This window comes from Neodiprion fabricii, chromosome 2 (genome assembly GCF_021155785.1).
Source record: "Neodiprion fabricii isolate iyNeoFabr1 chromosome 2, iyNeoFabr1.1, whole genome shotgun sequence".
Classification (NCBI taxonomy): domain Eukaryota; kingdom Metazoa; phylum Arthropoda; class Insecta; order Hymenoptera; family Diprionidae; genus Neodiprion; species Neodiprion fabricii.
The window spans coordinates 29638070-29661515 of NC_060240.1; the positions used below are offsets into that span (position 1 = coordinate 29638070).

Genomic DNA, 23446 nt, shown 5'->3' on the forward strand with positions numbered 1-23446 from the left:
AACGGAGAAGAAAATCTGAAAAAGAACTATATTCATGACCAGTAATTCATACTGACAATACGGAACGAGTGACCGAGGTCTGCCTGGTTGAATAACAAGGCTATCGAGTCGGGTATTCACGCGCAGTATGAGGAGAAAAAATATATTCGCCGGTATCTTTCGCGAAGTAACGTCGGAGGCAAGAGAGTCACGATAATGCAATTATGATCCGTCGAGCTCTTGGCGGCGTCGTTGGAACTTTTGGGATTAGGGATGCAAAATGTAGGACAATACATGAATACCTAATTCGTGCAGGCGCGAGTGCCACCGCTGTGGGAGTGGTGGTCGGCTCTGGTCGCTCCGGGGTTCGCAGCATCGCCGCTTATAGTACTGCCCGATGTGCAAGTGAACGTGGATACAATACACAGACCGCCGTGCGCCACCCTGCGGGGCAAGAGTTACTTCCAAACGATTTCGCTCTCATCCGATTTAACACGAGAGCTATTATAACTCCATATAGATCTAACGATGCTCCCGAGTCCCGGTCCAGTTTCGGGATGTCGGGACTCCTGCGCAGCTATTAGTGTTAAGCCCTGGTTCTGTTCGTCGCGTCGCGTCGCCCGAGTCGACACAGGCTGAATATCGAATCGAGATATTAATCCCCGTGTCTACGGGGATGAAAATTGTTTCTGGATTAGCATCCTTCCGGTGTGTACCTACATGCGTGTATATTTACGTTTGCGACGTCTTCAAGCCCTTTTGATAAAATGAAAACCGCGTGTGTTTCAGGGTGTTTCGTTTCGAGGCTATATTTTTGCTTTTCTTTTTTACTCGGACTTGGAAAATTTTTTTTACAAATAAGAAAAAAGGGTGTATCCTAAATCCAATTGTAAAAGATCGCTGATCTCGGAATTTCGGAGGCTTCTTATTTAAGTAACGTGAGGAAGATATAATTGGAAAAAGAAAAATTCTAATTGTTATCACTCGGCCTCGGCAGCATCTTACATAGGATTAAATTCTTTGGGCAAAAGGGTGATTTGAATTTCTGCTGTAAAGTCGATGGTTTCGCCACTAAAGACGTTTAAAGATGAATTTTTACATAAAATCGACTTTCGAGCCGGGGAGCTTATAACTTTTGAACCGTTTGAGCTACGGATTTACCTGAATAATGTAAAGAATTTCATTCCCTACAAAATAATGCTTCCAAGATCAATTCCATATCATTAAGCGGACCAGTGTAGCTACTTTAAAAAAAAAATTATCATATTCGAAAACCGAGTTATTTCTCAACCCTTTGCGAGGCAGCGGCACTCTCCGAGTACACAACTTCGTTTTATGCTGTTTTTTCTTATTTTTTCTGCGAATAAAGTGATAAGAGTTGCACTTTTGAGCTTTTGATACTTCAGGATAGTTTATTAAACATAAGTTGATCATTTTTTTTTTTTTTTATTTTTTTTTTACGAAAATATTAATTTTACAATTCTTAAAAATAATTAAAGTGTGAAAAATTCTGACGACGGATTCGTGATCAGCTACTCATGTTAAACCCTAAATTAGAAAACGTCATTTATTGGCCAAATTATTTGCATATTAGTGATTTTGCTTTTATTCGAATAGTTATTCATAACGACTTGCATGATTTTTTTTTTTGTTTATTTTTTTTTTATGAAATTCGTTTTTGATCAAACGAGCTTTGATTGACTAATAAATCGATTTTAGACTGCGTTAAATTTTTTGAAAGTAGCTGTACTGGTCTATTTGAATATATAACTGATTCGTAAAAATTTGAAACAATCACGTCTCCACGTAATTTAAATTGAAAAACTTCGAACTCGGACAGTATCGTTTCAAGATTGGACTCAAGAGATATCCTTTCGCGACGATTGTTTTTCTTTCTGTGTACAAGTTTTTTAGGTGAGAGTGAAAAAAATGTTGCCTCCAAACAGAATCCCCACTGCAATGTGAGTATTTTGTCCTCTTCTTTTATTTTGTATTATGCGATTATAAATTGGATAAACTTTTTTCCGATACAGAATATTTTCCTTACACGACAGTACTGCGAGAGAGATTGCCAACGTGGAAGAAACGAATGTACAACATAAGTATATGCGGATAAAGTAAACGCTATTTTGAATCGATACCGGGTAGCGGTTGTTGATACCGCAAATGCATACCGTTATGCATGTATGCCGATAAATATGCATGAATTAACGTAAAAAATTTCTTATATAGTTTTTTTTTATTCTTTTCTTTTTTTTTTCTTTACACCTTTATTGCAATCATTTCCATTTCATTTCGCATGCAGCACGACGCGGCGTATGCAAATTAAGTATTAAAATACAGAACAGTTTCTTTTCATATTGCGTACGTTTTATTATTATAATATCCTTTCATTTAGATTTTTTTTTCGTCTTCTTTTTTGTGTATTACGATTATCACTATTTCTAATTTTTCCCTCGTCCCCTTTCTCATCCAACATTTATATTCTTCCATGCTTTTTGCAGATTAAATTCTCATCATTCCCCCACGTCCCACCCTTGTGTCTCGCCTCCTCACACCCTTATTCTTTCATCCATTCATCTGCATACATTAAATATACGCACATAATTACCAACTCGGGACATCAAATGTCAAACCTGAAGTAAGTCCGTAACAAATTCTTAGGCCCAGCACTGGCCGAATCCGACTTAAAGTAAAATACGAATAACCTGCGTAGCTTTGGTTTTTAATGAAAAACCGTACGTTGTAAAAGTATAATCGTATGTAGATCCGCTCTGCATACCTTCAGGTAATTAAGCATTTAATGTCAAGTTGAACAATTTTGACCGTCACCGTTTTTAACATAGTTAAAACTTTTGAATGACACTATCATCTTTAAAACCCTGATTTAATTTTGCTCCCCTAGAATATTTTTAATATTTAATATATATATATATATATATATATATATATATATATATATATATATATTAAGTGTCTCAGAAACGCTACTGTCACCTGCTGGAAAAGTTTGAACAAAATTAAAAATCGTGACGCTTGAAATTGGTCGATTTGAAAAGGAATTTTCCACAGACTGTAAATCAGCTGGGATTGGAATCTCGACTATAAATTCATCCCTCCAGGCCTGGGTGGTTCACAGTTCTAAATAATGCGCTATTCTATCGCAAATACGTAACACGAGGTGTTTATTCACTACGGTAGGGGCGGCGCGCTAACCACTTTCGAGCGACCACAAACGGCGTTGCCATAACTCAATTTTAATCACAGTGAAAAGCAAACTTTCCAGCTAGCGCGTGGCGTAGGAAACAGAGGCGACACACGCTGCGCCGCGGCTACTGTCCTAACAAAACAAAGCGAGATTAAGCCGAGGCTATGCCGATGGCCGTGGGGGTGGCAATCAGAGTCCGCTGCAAGGTAGATCAAAGGGATGCTCAGACAGACAGCGCGTCCATCTATGGGCCGCGGCACGTGTGGCTAACGTAATCAACCACCTGCCCATGCCGTTCCGGAATTCTCACGGCGAAACGCGCTCGCTTTACTCCGTCGCCGCTGTTATTGTTGCGTTGAAGTTGCCTTGAAGCGGCCGTTGAAAAAGCAGGTCGCATCAAATTTTTTAGCAAAAAATGAGAAAAAAAAAAAAAATTCGGAAAAAGAAAGAACAGTTTGGGTAGCCAAAATAACCGCCATAGAAACGACGATGGACGTGGACGTGAAAAGGATTTCGCGAATGTTGAAACCGATGAAATTCAGTTCTTTTTATTAATTTGAATGAAAGGCAAACTCATCAACTTGGACCAAATTGAAATTGGTCACTGGAGTGCGTTCGAATTGCGGAACTTCAGAGGACCCTTAAAATATCGACAATTTTTCTTTCAAAATTCAAGTAAAAAATAGTCGATTTTTTTGATACAGTCTAGGGTATATATTTCCTTTTTTCGAAAAGTTCTAGCTCTCGGAAAAATAAGTATCAAGTATTCTTGCATTTTAGTGATTTCGATTACCTGCTCGTGTACACTGAAGTCTTGAAGATGAAAATTGGTGAAATAAGATTTATTTTTCTTCCGAACTCGTGGATTCCCACACACGCACGCGTACGAAACACCGGAATAAAAATGAATAGAAATTATTGCCGTCTGACGAAAAGTAATCGCGAGACTGTCCCTCGATTTCACCCGACAACGTTTCGCCCCGCAGCATCGAGTGAGTGTATCGCGAAGGACGCGATTCGACCTGCAGCGTAAGATAATGATAAAGTTGACAATTTTTTCCTTCCGACAGTTCAGATTGGACCGCCCGATCCGGTCGATGACGATTCTACCGGATTTTGCCCTCTTTCGCGACAGCTGAGTAGGTATTTGGATCAGTGATCTACGCAGGGGGTTCGCTCGGTCTCTGTCTCTTTGATTTGTCGCCCTCAGGCTATTTTCTGCCTAGCCAAAGTGGCCGCGTCGTCCCAAGGGCGACGGTGATGCCACGGAAGAGGACGGAAGTGACGTCGACCGTCCGATCGCACCACATTCCTGAAATTGGATCGGTAAATCAAGGGCGACCGTTTTCCGGGCTAACGGTCGATTCTCACCGTCGTTAGTAGGTAGCATAATAAACAGAGTTGTCGGTAATATCGTCGGTATATCACAGGTTGACCGTATTGTTTCGTATTTCATTCCAGCGATTCAAGATGTCTGATATTCGGCCGAGGTACGGATTATTATTCTTCCAATTTCTTCCTATCATCGAATCTCTGACTGACTGGAACTTCTGGTATCCTCAAATTTGAATCAATCGTATTGTTGCAGAGGATGAAATCACCCCTTTTGCCCCCTTTTTCTCACCTAGCAGTAATCATAGATAAAAGACGTATAAAAGCTTTAATGTGTCATAAAATGAATAGGTTGCTGCGCAAACCAACATTATTGTGAAAACAGCCCTGTTTTAGACTCCAAACTATAAACACGCATTTTGCCATTAAAGCATTTTTTCAAACGTTTCATTTCGCTGCCTGATAAATCGCTTAATAATCTTACGAACCTAATTATTTATCCTGCAACGCCGAGTCCGTTACAATATTCATGATCTCCACGGTGACCTGCACATTTGAATTTCGAATAACTACACCGAAAAAAATCACGTTATCACAAAATCACAAAATACCTAGATTCCCCATGGATTCCACAGATAAAAACAAAACAAACCAGTTTTGCACACGGTTCACATTGTCGTAAATAGCAAAAATAATTATAGCGAATCTCGTGTTAATATGACGTGAAATATTGCAGAAGAAAAAATCTTTCGTAACATTGTATTTGTTTTATGCAATCAAACCGTTTAGGGGGTAGAAAATTTGGCATGAACGTTTATTTTAAACCACATTTTCATTTCACTTTCTCTCTCGATATCTCCCGCCTCCTTCTTCAGCTTTGTTCGAAAATTGTCAATTTCCGCGATTGGACGGAGTTCGCGAATGGCTTTCGATGGAATTCGGTTAGGAGGGGAAGTGGAAACGATATTCTGGTTTGTCAATTTCGGAAGTGGACGTCATACCCTTGGCGAGGTGAAGTGAGGCGAGGGAAGGGGAGGGGGGTTGTAATACCTAACGACGGCTGTGTGAAACTGCGATCGTAGCAAAACTAGAATTGGACGAACGGCAATAACATACGCGGAGCGTTTTGAGCGACATCCGCATCCTTTGTTTCCCCAGGCTGGTAATAAAAGAAACACGGGAAAGAAGAGAGAAAAAATAGAACGAAAAAAAAAACTGCAAACACGGAGGTAATAGAAATAAAAATGAACAACGAAGCGTGGCGTAATATCGCAACGCACAGCAGGTACGCTCTACGCACATTGGCTCATATAACTGGGCAAAATTACGTGCACGGAAATAAATTCCTCGCACTGCCAGCGGCGGATTATTCGATTACTTGAATTTTATTGCACTTTACCGGGAGGATAAAGAACGAAAATTTTTATGTTGTGCACACACTCTGAAAACTGCCTCTCGCAATCGGTGCTATGGTGTAAAAATTTTCACCACAAAACATTAAATTGTCGATTCAATTCACGATTCGCGAGAGAGGAATACTTTTCTTCTCTTCCGCTCAATTCGTCTCTGCAAAATTGCAGTTATAAGGCTTATTCGATTTCATATCCACCGGCGGGTGAATAACGTCACGTAATAAGGCAGAATTGGAGCGCCTAGTATCATAAAGAAGATATCGGAATCACCGAGCTAATCAAAGTGACCTGATAACTCACGAAATTAATTTACCGCCAATAATCTTTTCCATAAATCTAAGCTAGGGTATAATAGAAATGGTAAAATTGATTCGTTTCGACGATTATATACCGTCGCGTCGCTCGAACCGTTCCCTCAAAATTTATCCTCAATCGCGGATTGGACTCGGGAAAGTAAAATACTATAATGATGACCCCCGATGAAAGAAATTCCTGGAACGTCTATTCAAGCGAGTATAGAAATAGCTCAAGCATCGGGGGAAAATGGGGAACGCTGATCACGGTGTAGATCGCCTAAATTCGGTAATGAATTCCTCGCAATTCCAGGCTTTGTATTGGGATGAAAAAATTCGTTTCTTAGGTCTAAATTCGAGTCGCCTTTACGACGCATCGGCGCCATTCCTTCTCAAGCACTGCAGCATATCCTCCGCCAAAGTAGACCACGGTGTTGATAAAAGCGAGAGGCAGAGACTTACCTTGGATTTCCACGTAGAGCAGCGTGATGTAGCGCGTTGAATCCATTGTTGTTTGTGAGTGTTATGTCAGCCGCATGATCCAGCAACAGAGCCAGCATGTCGTCCCGCTTCTTGGAGATGGCGTCGTGAAGTGGCGTGTCTCCTTCAGAGTCCTGAAACAGACCGAGGAACATATGATACTCGGTAGGTATATCCGACAATGATGCGAGCAATGAGAAAAGGTTGGAAAGGGAGACGACGAAAACGATCGCCGGCAAGAATAATTTTTCCAATTTCCACGTTCAAAAATCGGATCTGAAGAAGAGAATCCGGAGTTTCATTTTCTCTTTCCCGACCAATAAAATGTGTAAATTATAGAACCGGTGAAAAGTTTGGCAGGGGTGGGGTGGAAAAAAAAACCAAAAAAAAAAAACCGAAGAAGGAGAAAAAGAAAGTTCCAGACTGCGCGGCAGGTGGTACGAGGAAAGAATTGCAAGGTAGGAAAAAAGTCCGAAGACCGAGGAACAGTGCCAGCTCGAAACTTACAACTCGCAACCGGGAACCGGCAATTCGCAATAAGAATAAAAAGAGTTTTGCAACAGAGGACGGGAAGAGGACGAGGGTCGCGGGCGTCTTAGCGAGAGCGAGCGAAACTTTAAATCTCGGGATCGAACCGGATATACTGCAGGCGGCGTAGGAGGAAAAGAAATTAAGTTGAAAATTCTCCCCTAAACTGCAACGGAGAGTACATCGTTCCTGCGTCTGCCGCGCATAACGAACTTGCATCAGCTTTTCCAAAGCCGATCGCCGTGCAGCCGCTGCGAGAGAGAAATACTTTTCGAGGTTTCGAGCAGCGATCCGCGATGAATATCCGAAAACAGGGCTCGTCCATTACGGGGATGAACAACCGGCGCGAAATGTGGTAAAGGGAGAAAAGTACGAAGAGGGAAAGAATCGCACGGTGAAATGAACAAACGGAAAACGGGACTGGCGGAGGTATAACTGTAGGTTTAGGTGTAGGTGTAGGTGTAGGTGTAGGTGTAGGTGTAGGCATACAGGGCGTCGTAAACAATGCTTGGCGCAGGCCGCGCGGACGAAGCGGCGTTATAGCGCCTTTCGCGCCAACTAACCGCGTAAATAATAGGCATCAAGCGCAGATACTTTATGGGATCAGTTGGAAAAATCCTTTGTATAACTCCAATAACTGTGCGGAATAAATCTCCCGGAGTCGGAATTGCTGGGACGGCCGGGACTGTCGGTATAAATGCCGGCCATACGTCACCCCGCGAGTCGCGTCCCGTCGCCCCGAGGCCGGGCGAAACCGGGATCCCGGTTCCAGGATTCCGGGAAAATGGGAAGTCGGGAGAGCGGAGATCGAGCGGCAGGACCCGAGGATAGGAGACCCGTGATCCTGCGGTGTAAACGTCGAAGCTGATTACAAAGACCGGCTTTCTCGTCTCCTCCCCGTTAATACCTGCTTTATTGTATCACAGGCCTCGTACATTTATCGTCGATTGTTGCTTCTCGGCGTTATTTTCGTTTCCAACTTCTCCCCGGTCCGATCCCTCTTCGGGACATTCACTCGGATTCAAGTGTCGGTAAGTAACGTGCACGTGCGAGTGCCGAAAGAATTCAACTTGACATAGAATCACGTGATTTCGCTGTAGAATTTGGAAAAATCATATGAAAATACCATCGCTACAGATCCTAGTTAAAAATGTATTATCAGCACAGTAGTTTACGAAAATGGTGTCAAATTAAAAAGTGATATTTTTCTCAGACCGAAAATTCTTCAATCCGAAACATGTACTAAAACCTCTGCAACGAATCTCTGCCAACGTTAATTCGTTCATTCACCATGGACGTATATAACCACCCTTAAATTTTCACATCGAGCTTTAACTTTTTTCTACTCCACCCACGCCGCTCTATGCTAATTTGCCACTCCAAAAGCCTCGCTTTTCAGTGGATATCGAAGTTTTTACTTCGATTGAAAACCACGACCGCTGCTGAAGGAAAAACGTATAATTCATCATCGATTTCTGTTCAGATTTACCAGTAACTGAGCGATAAAAATTTCCTCGGAATTTCAAGTTTTCCAAACCAACGTTTCACACTCCACTTAGTAAAAAAGCATGCACGGTTTTTTCACCGCCAAATTCGTGGAGAATAAAGATTTTACGATCCCAATTCGATGAACGATAATGACCGAAATTCAATAGGAAATATCAACATTCTTTCGGTCATTTATCCGTAGATAACGAAAATTTACCGTGCACAATTCATCAAGAACATTCAAACGCGGTTTATAAGCTATTCAAAAATTTATGGTATTTATCCTTGCCATGAAGTGGAAATCGGACTTCACTTCACTTTTCCACTTTTCCGGTATTCCCTAATCTTTGAAGTCAAACAATGTTGAGTTACCAACTTCGACAACATTCCATCGAACGGATGAACACGAGAGACGTGGATGAAAGAAGTTAAGATGTAAATGTAAATGCTTGGCGAATCCATCGGCTGGTGGGACTTGGAAACTGTCTTGCTTAGGTTTTTTCACGTCGGCCAGATCGTTCAAGTTCTCATTGCTATTTTCTTCGGTCTCTTCTTTTTTCACTTTCCCATTTTTCTCGTTCTTCCCCCCTACTTTTTTTCGCAGCTATACAAGTTCGACGACAACTTTTGCCTCCCCTTGAACCGGGTCACCCTCGGCTTTAACTCCAGCCCCAGTCTTTCCGTGACTTCAACAAATGTCGCCCATCTGCGGAGCCTAGCCTCCCTTTCAAAAAAACTTCTCCTCAAGTTAGCGTCGCTCGAGTCGGAATGCCTCACGCTCTGTACTGGATACGTATAATACGGCAAACCTCTCCGACATTTTTCCCTTATATTATTCGGACAAAAACAAATTACGCGTATTACCTATTGACGCCACCTCATCTTCCGAATTTGCCACTTTCGGGAGAAATTGATTTTATTGAGTACCAACTTTTCCTCTGCGAAACTTTCACGAATACATGCATTGTCTATCCTCGTTCATTTCACTTCTGTTTTCAATTTTCCATCGGTGTTTTAGCGACCGCGGAATCCGTCGTAGAACACTTTCTCGACTTTCAATGCTTCGCTACAATCTTTTCGAATAAGAAGCAGAGCTACAGCCGAGTTCGTGACTCGCGGAGAAATGAGACTCGCCCACCACCGATTCAGTGTAGGTACATTGGCATTCATAGCTGTTGTTGCAGAGTAACGACCTGTCATTGTTGCCGCAAGAATAGCAAAAAGATTTATTACGAGCCGAGAGAAATCGGCTTCGCGATTCTCAATCCTCGCTTTCACCTCTCTCTCGCAATACGAATATAACCCAAAAAACTACGCCGGCCTAATGGACAGCTATTGTCCGGAAAAAAAAATCAACAGTTCAGACGGAGCCTCGAGAATCTTTCATTGTACCAGAAATCACCGTTTTTCACAAACCGTTCTAATGCGCGCGGGATTTCCTGGCGCAAAATCACATCAAAGGAAATCATTTCATTGATTAAGCGATCGCTGAAAAGAAGATTTGCCGATAGTATCTTCAAACATGTAGATATGCTTACATAGTTCAGTTAATAGGGATTTTGGCCCTACAAGACGCGGTGTAATAACGATTTTGATGTATGTTATTTAGTTCCAGGGCCCGATGAAAAATGTTGGATTAAAGGTGGAAAACATTTTTGCTTTTTTTTCTAAATCACTCGTTACACATCAAACTGATAAAAAAAAAAGTAATTGTATGAAAAGTGTAGGGAATTCAGTCTCCTTAAAAATTTTTTAAGACACTATTGACGCGGGATCAACCCTTCAGGAATTATTTCGAAGGAATCAATTTTTGTGCCTTTAATCCAATATGGAACACCGCGCCGACCCCTCCCCGCAAGGTCGAAAACTCAGATTTTCCATCAGGGCCCAGAACTAGATAACATATATCAAAATCATCATTACACCATCTTTTGTAGGGCGAAGGCCCTTTTTTACTCACTATTGACTGGACTAACGATATACAAATTAAAAATTTGCAAGCGATGCAATTAATTTACAGAAAGATTATTATTGCGTGTGAAAATTATCAGGGTGCCCTATAATAGTGATTCGTGAAAATAGAACAACACTTATTCCGAATACGAAACGAAGTTTGTCTCGTTAGAAGCGTCTACAGAATTTGGCGGGACCGTAAGAAGCCTTTGGCTAAAATGAGAAGAGTCAACAGTAAAGAGAGAGAGAGAGAGAGGGAGAGAGACAAAGAGACGGTACAAGACAAGACAGCAGATTCGGCTGATATTCGCGACCGGAAGTGTGCAGCTCCGGTACTCGGAGAGGCAGGAGGTTCGGGTGGGTATAAATGACAATCAGTATCGCAGTGCCTGGTGTCTGCTACTTGATTGCAGCGTAAATATTTACGCCACTTAATTCCTCCTCGCACCCTTTCACCCGACTGGTAGGTATATCCCTGAGCGAATCGCGATACACGTGCTCGACGACGTCTAGTCTTCCGGATACACCCGGGAGGAGCGGCGTCGGGTTTCCGGCGTAGCTGCACAAATCAAGGTATATCACCAAAGATGACGCTGCAGCAGGATCGGGTCACATCGCCTTGTTTGCAAACTATACGAAACGGAGACGATGCGATTGAGTTACAGACGGGATCGTCTCGTGCGCGGTTCACCAAAGCGGGGGAATTTTGAGTTAAAATCCGCAATTTTTTTCCCCTATTTCGATTCATTTTTTCTCCTCCCTTATTTCTGCATGCGGGAAGCCGGAAGAGAGCACGAAATCCCTTTACCCGTGGCACGACTCGTTCTGCCAAGGCGGGTTATGTATATATACCCTTATATTCTTGAGACGGGACAAAGCGGAGGATCTCGAAGCGGCTGCAGTCGGCGGTATGCGGGCAGTGTGCTCAAGAATTTCATGGAAACGTGGCGAAATGGAATCGAGAGGGCGGAGGACCCGACGGGGATATACGTATACCGAGTATTCAGAGGTAACGAGCGAATAGCAAGCGAGAGAGAGTTGGCCAACTCGTTAAAACGCCCTGCGCCGGCTATACCCAAGTTCAATGGATAACCCAGGGACCCTGCAGAGATGACTGCGAGAACGAATCTCCGAAGACGTCAATTTCTAACGAACTGGATTCAACGATTTCAAATCACGGTCGCCTTTCGCCGCGTATATCGTACCTACTTTGGTCTCGAAGAAATCACAGTCAAGACAGACAAAACTGCAGAATTGAATCGAATGAAACACGCTGCAATCATTTTGGTCTCGCAGTCTGTCGACACTCTTTAATCCAATATTTTTACAATTTTATTATATTCGTTCAAAGTTGTGCTCTTTATTAATTTATTCGTGCATATTTTCTTGCACAATTACGAGCTCCAATAAAATGTCGACAATTTGTATGTACGCGTATTGTAATTATAACACTGAAAAAAATCCACACACCAACTATACGGTTCTCAACTATGAAATAAGTGGTACGAACGTCGACAATGGAATTGGAAAACAATGACCGTGGAATAGTATGTAAAATTCTTTCTATCTTTACCAAGGAAAAAAATTAACTTAACGATATGATACTAAGTCAAGTTCGTATAGGTGCGATATCGTATTCATCGCGGCTTCCGCAAATAACTTTTGATCTCAAATAACTTTTTAAAGAGTAGATTTTTTTCGATATCATTGAATTCCCAACACAAAGTTGTAGGAGTCCTAAGTTAAAAAAAAAATGTTCCCATATCATTCAAATGGGAAATGAAAATCGCAATGAATGCACCTCTAAAAATGAATATGCTGAAATTTGGACAGCATATTTTTTTCATCATTTAAAGCAATGTTTTTGACTTGAATTTTGAAAGAAAAAAAAAAACTATTTTTTTTTAACACGGTCCAATGTATACATATTTTTTCAGCGAGGGAATTAATTCCACATCTGATTTTTGTCGTACATACAGAGTTTCAACAATACCATTGTCATCCGAATGAAATTTTCCCCTTCGGTGAAATCGTGTCGTGGTATTATCAACGCCTATGTACATACATACATTATACATATATACTTCGAATTGGCACCAATTTGTACAAAGAGTAACAGAATTATACGTAGCAAGGGAACGAAATTAGCGGTTAACTCGACAAAACCGCACCCCACGTTATACGCGTTCAATTTCATTTCCGAGTTTGGCACGTGGAGAGAGGGCGGGAGGGAGGGAGGGAGGGGGAATGATTTTTGCGAATTGAACCCAGCACAGCGCAACAATCAATGGTCGCCGTCTTGCCGGAGCACCTGCGTCACGAGGATAAAAGTTTGGGGTAGTTTTTCGCCTCGTTAGCACGACAGGTTGTGACACGGTTTGTCTCGCGAAGATCGGACGACTGCTTGTCTCGTCGCTGAGTACCATCCCTACAAGCGCCGATACTCGGGAATGAAACCCATCGCCTCTTCTCGTCGTCGGGGCGTTACGGGCTGAGCAAGCACAAAGCCAATCGTAGTAAACACGATCAGAAGGGGTGGTCGCACACGCGTGACGAGGCAATGTCGCATTTGCACGGGGCACATCTCGCATTCATCATTAGCTCCGTAATTTATGTCGAACACGGATTGCAACCGCGCTCGCGAGGCTGTACGGCGTTGCCTCAGCATCCCCTAATTAATATAAATTGCCATTACCGCGAACGGGGCGCGTCGCTGCGTGTATAACGCTGCAAGCTCAGCTGCTGTTTACCGGGTTTATGCTACGTATTTACCCCCCACATATTTGCCATTTATCGTTCCATTGTGCAGGCCACGGTATAGCTGCTGAAAGAGTACTCGTAACGGGTCGTCGGCGAAACGCGTTAATATGCATTGTTTTATGGTTTTTATTAATTTATTTATTTGTTTGTTTGTTTATTTTTTCTTCTTTTTTCTTTCACCCAAGCACCGAGCGCCGAATAGCAGCGTGCCGAACGTTTCTACCGCGGTAGTTGTATAATTTGGGGGTGAGAAGCGACGCCTCGCGGCGGCGATATCGTATCTTGTATCCATGTTTCGCGTATCGCTCTACCCCATTTATTTGCCCCATTAGTATCTCGCCGCCGAGCTGTATATACCCTACACCCCCAACCTCCGGCAATTGCTTATTTCCCGACGCGAATCCGTTCCTTCTGCGGGTGGTTTATCGCAATACGGGGAACGGGCTGCGGGACAGGCGAAAATACCTCCCGGGCACTGCCTGCAGTGTAGGAATCAAGTGCTTCATCCATCTCCCAGGGCGGGAAAGCCGGTAATGCCGCCCCCACTGCAGCTGCCAAACTGCAGGGACTATTTTTGTCGTTCCCTTTGTTGGATATCCACCGAAAGATTTCGAGGCGAGGATGAATGGCGCGTGGTTGATGAGACATGTGCTTTTGTGTGTGTGTGTGTGTGTGTGTCTGTGTGTGTATTCGTATAAACAACATGTACACAAAGGAATAACAAATGTTGTCGGAAAAGAAAATTGTACGGGGCTCGTTCCAATGCTGAATGGGATCCATTTCGCCAAGTGGACAGCGGCTGGGACGTAAGGTATGAGGTATCGGTTGTTCCTGGCGCCGTACCGAGTTTCAAGGATCGAGGATCCAGAATCGAGTCTTGGCTGCTCTTAACCTGTATCTCCTCGAGACCTGTAATCCAAGGCAACGTCACCGAGAGCAGCGCGTATAGTATAGGTAGTGGCGAAACTCGCAGCGACGGTTCACGGTTACTTGGACCCGAGGGCCGTAACTTTGGACAAACAATTCATAAACCACTCTCGAGCGAGGTGGAGAAAAAGAGCCTGAAAAATGTGCAGGAAACGGTAAGATGGAAGAAAAAAGATGTTGCGGGGGTGGGCAGGAAAACGGAGAGAGAAAGAGAAGAGCGAAAGAGAGAAGAAGAAGAAGAAGAAGAAGAAGATACGGAGAGCGAGGAGGATGAGGACGGAAACGGGTGCAGAACGATTACGAGGCGCACCAAAGTGCTTCCTAAATTATTCTATATATCTTTACTTCTATTCCTGAAGACAATGAAGAATCGACAGAGAGGAAGAGAAGTACGTATAAGAAAACGAAGGGATCACAGAACTTTCACCGAAACGACAATAATAACTATCTATACAATGATTGCGAAAATCATGAAAAGGTATCTTATCAGCTAATTTCCGTGGAAGATGATTTTTTTTTTTTTTTTCTGCACCATATCTAGAACAGAATCTACAAGCACGACGTTGATCTTTGAAAAGACCTTGGAGAAGCCTGTCGACGGAGAAGCAGCGCTAGCGGAAACGAGGTTGATACAGGGAGAGAACGCGTGTTCTCGGTATATTGGAAAACGACAAGGCAGATGGATAGACAGACAGACAGATGGACAGACAGACTGGTAGAAGTGAACAAATTTTCAATACGAAAGGTGACGAAAAACTTGGGAGAAAAATAGAAAACTAAACTGTAAAACAAAACCAAAAAATAATCTGCTCGGATTGATTACACTCTGATTAAGAAACAACGCTATTTTCAATTTACGTGTATATTATTAATACGCTAATTAAAACATGCCGAGCCTTGATTACCGAACATTTTATTACCCGGTAAAAAAAAAAAAAAAAAATAGAAGCGCACTGAGTGCGGAGTAAATTCATTAGTGTTGAATAACCCAATAGCTCGCGACGCGTAATTAATTTGTGACATAGTATTACGCGAGAGAAAATTAACCTTGATAAAAATAACTCGCGGATCACTGCAGCCAGCTCCTTATGTATGAAACTAAGATTGCTTGCCATCAGAAGCTCTCGTAACTCTGAAGTAACTAGATCTTGTTGAATCGTTGTACGTATCCGAGGTCTTTTTAACAAATAAGAAATCGAATAAAGAAATTATGTTATTATTTTCCGAAAATTGTTGGCTACCTTGATCATTTGCGGTTAGTCATATATTAGTCGAAGTCACATGTAAATTTTCGGATACACGCAAATGTCCTTCGTGTACATCGTCAATATCTTATCGCATGGTTAATAAATGTTTCTTACTCAATGTGACGAATTTATCTCTTGGTGTATCTGAAAAATGAATAAACAGCGTTACACCCAGACGCTGGTGGATGAAGGAGGGGGGAAAAGAATGATCATCTAATTTCGAGTTCTGAAATTGCATTAAATTATGTAGAAATAATTAGCCACGGGCTGTACAGGGGCTGGAAAACAGGGAGAAGAAAGGAGCGAGTGTGAAAGAGAAAGAGAGAGAAAAAGAGAGAAAGAGAGAGAGAAAGATCGGTGATAGAGAAAAGGCGAGCAGGAAGTAAGAGAGGTTAAGAAAAAAACAAAACATCTATTATATTCGTAAACTGAAAACCAGTCGTAACAAAATCGATTAAAGCGTACCTTGGCTCACATAACCGTACAATAATAATAAATCAATACAGAAATTGTGCAATTTCAATCTCGTCTAGCAATATATCCGCAATCATCGTGCATTCCTCAGCCATCTCGAGTACGACGACAACGCGAATTCGTTACTTCCTCCGACCCGGAACTTATTGCGATTTTATTTCCGAGAAGCGCATCCGGTTCAAATAGAATCAATCGAGGAGAGCTTATGCTGCAGAGATGGTCTCTCATCCTCCCTCAGCTCTCCACTCTCCCCTCTCCCCTCTCCCCTCTCCCCTCTCCCCTCTCCCCTCTCCCCTCTCCCCTCTCCCCTCTCCCCTCTCCCCTCTCCCCTCTCCCCTCTCCCCTCTCCCCTCTTCGCTCACCCAACCACACTCAGCGAAAACGGAAGAAACTCTTGTACCCCCCGGACCGGCGAGCCACCGATCTAAACTACTTTAATCTAGTTGCAAACGATTGAGAAACAGCTAACTTCGAGACTCTTGCGCCTCGCTTGAGACAAAGGTGGCGGGCGGTCTATCTCCTCATCGTGGCAGCTGCCGGAGGCTAGATAAACCGCGTATATAGTAACACCTGGCCGACTGTTTCGGCTCTGTTATCTCTAATCTCCCCCTCCGTAGCGCTGGCCGAAAGTACGTAACACCATTTCAACTGGCATCGCTGTTAGAGTAGCGAATGGTGATCAGGAGCGAAGGAAAACTCGCAGCGGTGGCCGACGATGATATACCTATACAGTGTTATTATACCTTGAGATGGTTAAAAAGTGCGACTTATCGGCTTACTTTTATCCGGAACATAGACGCTGTCGCGGAGGACGAGGGGCGCCCAACTTACCGGGCTACAAGCTCGAAGCTTGGGCTTTGCTTCGGCTTTGCTTGACGTCAGCCTCGGTGCCTAGCGGAAATGCGATGAGATTAAAGTATTTGCAGTAACTGCAAGCGACAGGAGGGATAGAAGCAATGAGAGAGAGAGAGTAAGATAAAGCAGATAGACGAGGAGAAAGTCCCCAGACTTCCCAGCTGTTCGTAATCGATTACCGATCGACGATGAGAACTCGCTCCAAGTCTAATGACGCCATGCTGCACGATGAATTGTTAATAATCGTATGAAATTTTTCCGGAGAAGACCAATTACGAAAGTTACCATTGCTTTTGGTTTTCTTCAATTTTTTTTCTTTTCGAAACATGCGGTGCCCGGTCAAAGGTTACCTTGATATTCATCCCGAAGCACTCCTCGTACCCGTTACGCATTTCCGTCGTCAAAACGTATCGCCGCAGATAAACATCGGCGCACACATGCAGGAGTGATTTGCCTGTTTGCAAGGCGAGGATCGCAGCTATCGGATGTTACGCGGGGCGTCATAGATCCTCGGAAACGTTTTGCCTCGGGAACAGGAGACAAGGCTAGCGTGTCCGTCGTGTTTACGAGGGCATTTACTGCCCATAAAGTAGCACCTAACTAGGCACACTCGTACACAATGCTCACCGAGTCGCACGCCCACGACTCACGTCAGCTACTCTCCTGGCTCATTGTCGGCGTGTATCCTTGTGTCTGGATACTGCAGTGGCGATTCTTCGCCGATTACATTCCTCTCTATTAGCTGACCCGGCGAAAATGAACTAGACCGTCTGAACAACTTACTGCTGAAACTCCGTCGCTCGAATATCGCGACGCGCGACAGGAATTTTAAGTCAGATATAACCCCGGAGATCATCCTCGATGCTCCGACAGTGTAAATACGTTTGTAAGATATTTCAAAGAGCGATATTACTGCTTTGCAGTAAAATGTTTTAAGGGAAGCCTCACACTCTGAAAAAGTTTATCTGCAAACATGCGACGCTTTTACGTTTTTACGTATCTAACGTTTCAGAATGATATCTAAAATCTAAATCGTTTTCCACAAAACAGAAAGTTCCAAGATACAAAAGGTACGTATTTACATTCCAAATTCGTGAAACACAAGCATGTATGTAAAATATTGCACTGGCTGATTCAAGAGGGGAAAAAGTCTTTTCAGTTATAATAAAATCTTGAAGAATTTTTCACAAATCGTTGTAACAACGACGAATATTATTCTTTCTGGTCATTTTTCCTTCACTCTCACGTCTCTCTTTGAGTTAAACTGAACATCTATAGTATCTTTTATTCTCTGTTCTCATCCTTGATTGTTGAATACACAATTTTCAAAGAAAACATTTTCCCGCGTGCTGCAATTACTCGACGCACAGCTCGTAAGGCGGTTGACTAATTTCGCCAAAATATTAGCATGAAATTAGAACAAAATTTTAAGAAATGAGAATTCTTCAGGCGTTACTAACATCCCGGAATGAAATACTGCAACGACGCGCCATTATCGTATGAAATATTTCCTCCAGCATAAGATGCGAACCTCTGAAGATATGAGTCCAAGAATGAATTTTTTTTCTGTTTCTTCTTTTTTGCATGAACCAATTTTTCGCCGAAGGGGAAGTGAGGCGGAGAGCAGACGAGGTTGGTGAATAAAATCAAGGCGAAATCCTGTCTTTTAGAACCAAAGTCAGTCCGACAATTTGTTGGGGGAATGCCAACCAGTCTAGAGTCGTTGGTGACAGTGGTGAACTGGCGTAAACCTGCATGTCCGTCTGTCGGCTCCGCTTCGTTCCTCGAGAAATTATAATATAAAACAGAGGTATGCAATGCGGAGGATCATAACAGTGCGGCCAAACGGTTTAGCATAGCTGGCAACAAACGTGGACGAAACTCTTCGACCGCGTTGGGCAATAAAGTGAACGATACCGCCGGAGTGACACTCGTGAGGAAGTCCCACCAGCTCCGACACGGCTACCTAGATATGAATATTTCACTGCCTAATTTCACCGCCCACGTTATTCCCCCGGCGAGTATCAGCCGCGAAAGGATCTTTCCCTCAATTTTTCTACGTATACTTCGGGTTACCAATTTCCGCATGTAAAACTGCACATTCATATGTCGCTGAACAATGGCTTATAAGCTCCGATATATGGGGATATTTTTTCCGATGAGAATATTACTCGATATATCGTAGTTTTACCCCTCATAAGTTATTAAGAACGATCAAAAATAATCGATTACTTTTCAAACTCGATTAACCGACCGACCAGATTATTTTTCCTCGCAATCGGTTTTTCTTTCTTTACTCCCATGAACGTTGCAATAAAATATCAGTTTAGGTGATTAGAGTATCAATTATTACCATTGTCTTACTTATTAAACACCTATTTGATGTAATAAGCGAAAGATACGCGAATATTTTCACCTGAAATTGAAAAATGTTTGGAATGAAACTATAATTAATCAAAAAACTTTTCCGCTCTCAAGACTGCATAATGAAATTTACGAAATTTTGGTTTCATATGCACCGTTTCAAAAAAGTACGAAACAATCGACTGATCGATTAATTTTAATAAATTTATATTTTGGCAGTTTCACGAGCACCGCTAATTAGTACGCGAATCAACATCATCAGATCTTTTGAGCTTTCGACGAAACGTTTCTTCAGTTTCTCGTGTTACTTTATCCGGCTAATTAAAGCCGGGAATTCGTCGAATGAGCTAATCAACAACCGAAGATGCGAGCACGTGCACAAGACTCATGGTAAAATACAGAGTGCTTCAAGATATATGTATGTATATATGTATAGGTACATATTCGACTGTTGATTAACTAATTCGACGAATTGGGAATCCAGTTTAATTAACCGAATGAAATAAAAGGTTAACTACCTCGCTGCTAATTTGGAAACTCTAGCGTGTTCGTGCCGACAGTTCACCTTAATTCTTTACTCGAATTTCACTCTCCTCTTCTCAAACTTTGACGACGAAGTAAACAAAGAGTTATTTCAACAAACGTATCCTATATCTTCGGCAGTGGATTGATACAAAATTCTGTTTATAGCCACGAGAGAGAAAAGAGGTTAACGCCAATTCTGGTGTTAAAATGAACGAGATTTAAAATGATAATATTGTTGATGGATAGATACCCAGGTACGTGAGAAATGCGGGAGAACCGAGGTGTAGATTTAGCTCGGAGGTTCGTCTTGCATATTCCAGAAGCGTGAGAATAATAAATCGAGACGATGCCTTTACAACGGTACACTCTGGCCCTCTTCTGGTCCCACTGCGTCTCTGTCCCCCAGCATCACCAGATGAGTCCAGGGACATCCGAGACTCCCGCGTCTTGTAACACCTTACGCGAAGCGACAAGGCGTGGGTACCTTCCCACCGCCCTCTTTCCGCACCCTTCGCCCTTCGCCCTCCGCCATCTACCCTAAGCACCGTACCCTGCACTCGAACCACCGTCGTCAGACCAGAGTTTTGGATTATGCAGCGCACGACCCAAGTACTCCGGGCTTACTACACTTATTCCCTATTTTATCCACCAGTCGGAACTTCAGAATGTCTCCTTCCAGCTAGACGGCTATTTTTATAATCTGGATTCCCACGAGGAAATCTGCCATGTCGTTTCGCACCTTTTTCAAGGACTTTCTCCCACACTGTTAGAAATTTTTGTCATAAAATCACGACAAGCGTCGGAAGTGTGCAGCCAACGTAAAAATCCCGCAAATTTGCGACACGATGTTAGCTGCTAGAAACTGCCACCTTTTTACAGCACCGTTAAGAAACAAATATTTACCAAAATTCAAAGGAAAGTGAATTTTGATGGTGAATTCAACGTACTTTGGTGTGCCTTCACAAACGCCTCTACAAAGAGCCTATTGCACCGGAAATTAACATTGCTGTTATTTCTCCTTCTCTTCTCTTCTCTGAGATACGTGCCAGTCTTCGCAATTTTCGTCATCACCAACAACCCGCGTTTCGCCCGGCGAGGATGGTCGCTCTGCGTTAAAGGTGATACCTGCCTTGGAAGTAGAAAGGCTCAGAGTTGGGTCGGGCGAAAGTGCAGTAGTCGCACTCGTAACCCGGTCGGACAGCCGCGACGTCAGTCAGGAGTAACGGGCGACGTTGGTCGGCCCGGCGGCTTGTACCGACAACATGTGTGAGCGGTAGTGTGAGACGTTATTGGTCAGCCGCCCGACTCCTGACGCGAGTAGAACCTGCGGCTTTGGCCAGACGACACGCTTTACTGCGAACGTCACCTCGGAGTGTCAATTCCTGCTGTTTATTACCAGGGCGTGGATGAATACGTGTTAAAAATTACAAAATATGCACATATAATATAGACTTATGGAAAAAATATGGAGTAGAAAATAACAACTACTGTCGAGTTGAACGCGCTTTAATTTATGTCAAAATAAAGTGTGTTTTATTCGATAATCGTTTTTATTTTTTAGTCAATATTTTTTCCATAAGTCTTATATTATACGTGCATAGTTTGTAATTTTTAATACATATTTATCCGGGCCCTTTTTATTACTTCTCCCAATGATTCTGACACAACGAATTTAATGAAATTCATAGGAGAGAAAAACCCGCCGGTTTTTATTGCGGGTCACACAAGCCCCTCGGGTTACTGTACAAATAAGTTGTGGCCGTAACGATATTTGTGTGCTGTAAGATGTACGTTGCAGGCTCTTGTCGAAGCCGACACTGACGAATTCGTGAAATGATCTTCGGGTCGCTGACTACGTCGCTTGATGTAGTCCGGACGATATCGTTTTGTTTATTCAATATAATAAACGCCTGGTGCTAAACTGGTAGTTGAATATCGAAGAGACGTAATCGGTATCCAACGCTGAAGAACGGAAGCTGCGTATAGACGACAGAAATTGAATTCAAAGTTCGAGGAATTGCAGCGAATTTACAATAGATCGATGGAGAAGCTTAGATGCTGGTTAATCGGTTTTCGGAATGAAATTGCTCGTCTCGACTGGTCGATCGTGGAAATAATGTTGTTAGTATCGGCGACTAAGAATAAAGCTGACCGATTACAAGGTAAAAGCCAAAGCGGTGAATTTCTGCTAATGAACTCACCGTTCAACGTATCAAATTGGAGGATAATTGTTTGAGAAATATTGATACGAAGTGAAATCGTCGATGGTTAATTACGAGAGTTAATTGGGGTGAAGAACTTTCTCGTTGCGGAGTGGTATCAGCAAAGTTGTTACCGTTTGATACTCAGGAAGTTGTTGATTACCCACCGTAGAAGTTATCAGGCGAAACTAGAACACGGCTTGCCGCAACAATAATTAATAAGCCGAGACCGAATGCTTTTAGCCTGTCTGCAAAAAGCGTGCCTTCAGAAATGCGGTAAGTATGACGCGCGTTTGACCGTCAGAAAAAGTTCTTCACCGAGATATACGGGGTGAAATTCCCTGACTGACTGTAATCTTACCATTATTTCCCACGTGAATTTATTCCAAGAGAACGAACAGCAACGGATCGCCGTATAAAACGTAAAAAAAAAAATCACTGGCTGCAAAAGCGATTGAAACAGCGTAATTAAGTCAAATGCCGTCTATCCGGGGTGATTAAAGCGCGGCCAGAGTGCCTCTCGAGTGTCTGAAACGAGGTCGTGCGTTATCCCATCGACGAAGTTGAGGTGCCGCCGAAGCCCCGCGGTGAATTGCCGAAGAGATAATAACCCCGGCAATTATAGTGATATACCCACTCGGCGCGTATACAGCTCCCTGGGCAAAGCTAGGCTTGCATGCATAATGGCGCCCATCCACAACAGCGAAAAGTGCTTACGGAACTCTCGTTATTACACCTGCGATGTCGTTACTACACCTGCGATCCGTCGCCTTTCGGCCTCGCGGTATAAACGCGACTATGTGACGCACTACGGTCGAACGGTGGATTTCCACCCTCGTCTTCGCCTCGCGATCAGTAACACGTGCATGAATACCCCGTGGTTTGAAGACCCGGGGGAAGTTCAGACTCCGCACGATCATATCGGCGCCCACGTTCCCGGCAAATGTCATTCCGACGAGGTTGGGCCATCCCGCAGAGCGTGCGGCGAATAATTACGCAGATTAGGTAGGAGGCTGGCTGCAAGGTGGCTACCGGGTACATACATGTGGGCGGTTTACCCTGCTTCACGACAACACGAAGGAGATACGGTCGGAGGCCGTTGACGGGGGCGATAAACCGGAAGTTACCATACAGGCGGATCTTGCAGCTGTCGCGGTAGTCGATCGAAGTTGGATCAAAATCGGCGACAAGGCCATCTTTCTCATCGAGGAATCGATCCTCAAAATATTAAACTTTTCAATTGAGCAAAGTCATTTTTGGTACGCGAGTGACCAGATCTGTTTTCGGAATTTTCGTTTGAATAAGAGTTTTGCATTCGTATAACAAAGTTTGAAATCCATGAACCGAGAAATATTTTTAAAAAACTGGGTTTTCTAGGTAATGTCATAAATAACTTCTTTGTACCTGAAAGACATACGAA

The 23446-nt window shown here is 43.0% G+C and overlaps 1 protein-coding gene across 3 annotated transcripts in view; it reads right to left on the reverse strand.

The window, feature by feature from the left end:
- The window catches only part of LOC124176375 (E3 ubiquitin-protein ligase MIB1), a 247894-nt gene that overhangs the window by 187023 nt on the left and 37425 nt on the right, over positions 1-23446 (reverse strand). For all 3 annotated transcript variants that reach the window (XM_046557593.1, XM_046557592.1, XM_046557591.1), the window contains exon 9: positions 6687-6838. In XM_046557593.1, the coding sequence (XP_046413549.1) occupies positions 6687-6838 (152 nt within the window). The remainder of the gene's footprint in view (positions 1-6686; positions 6839-23446) is intronic.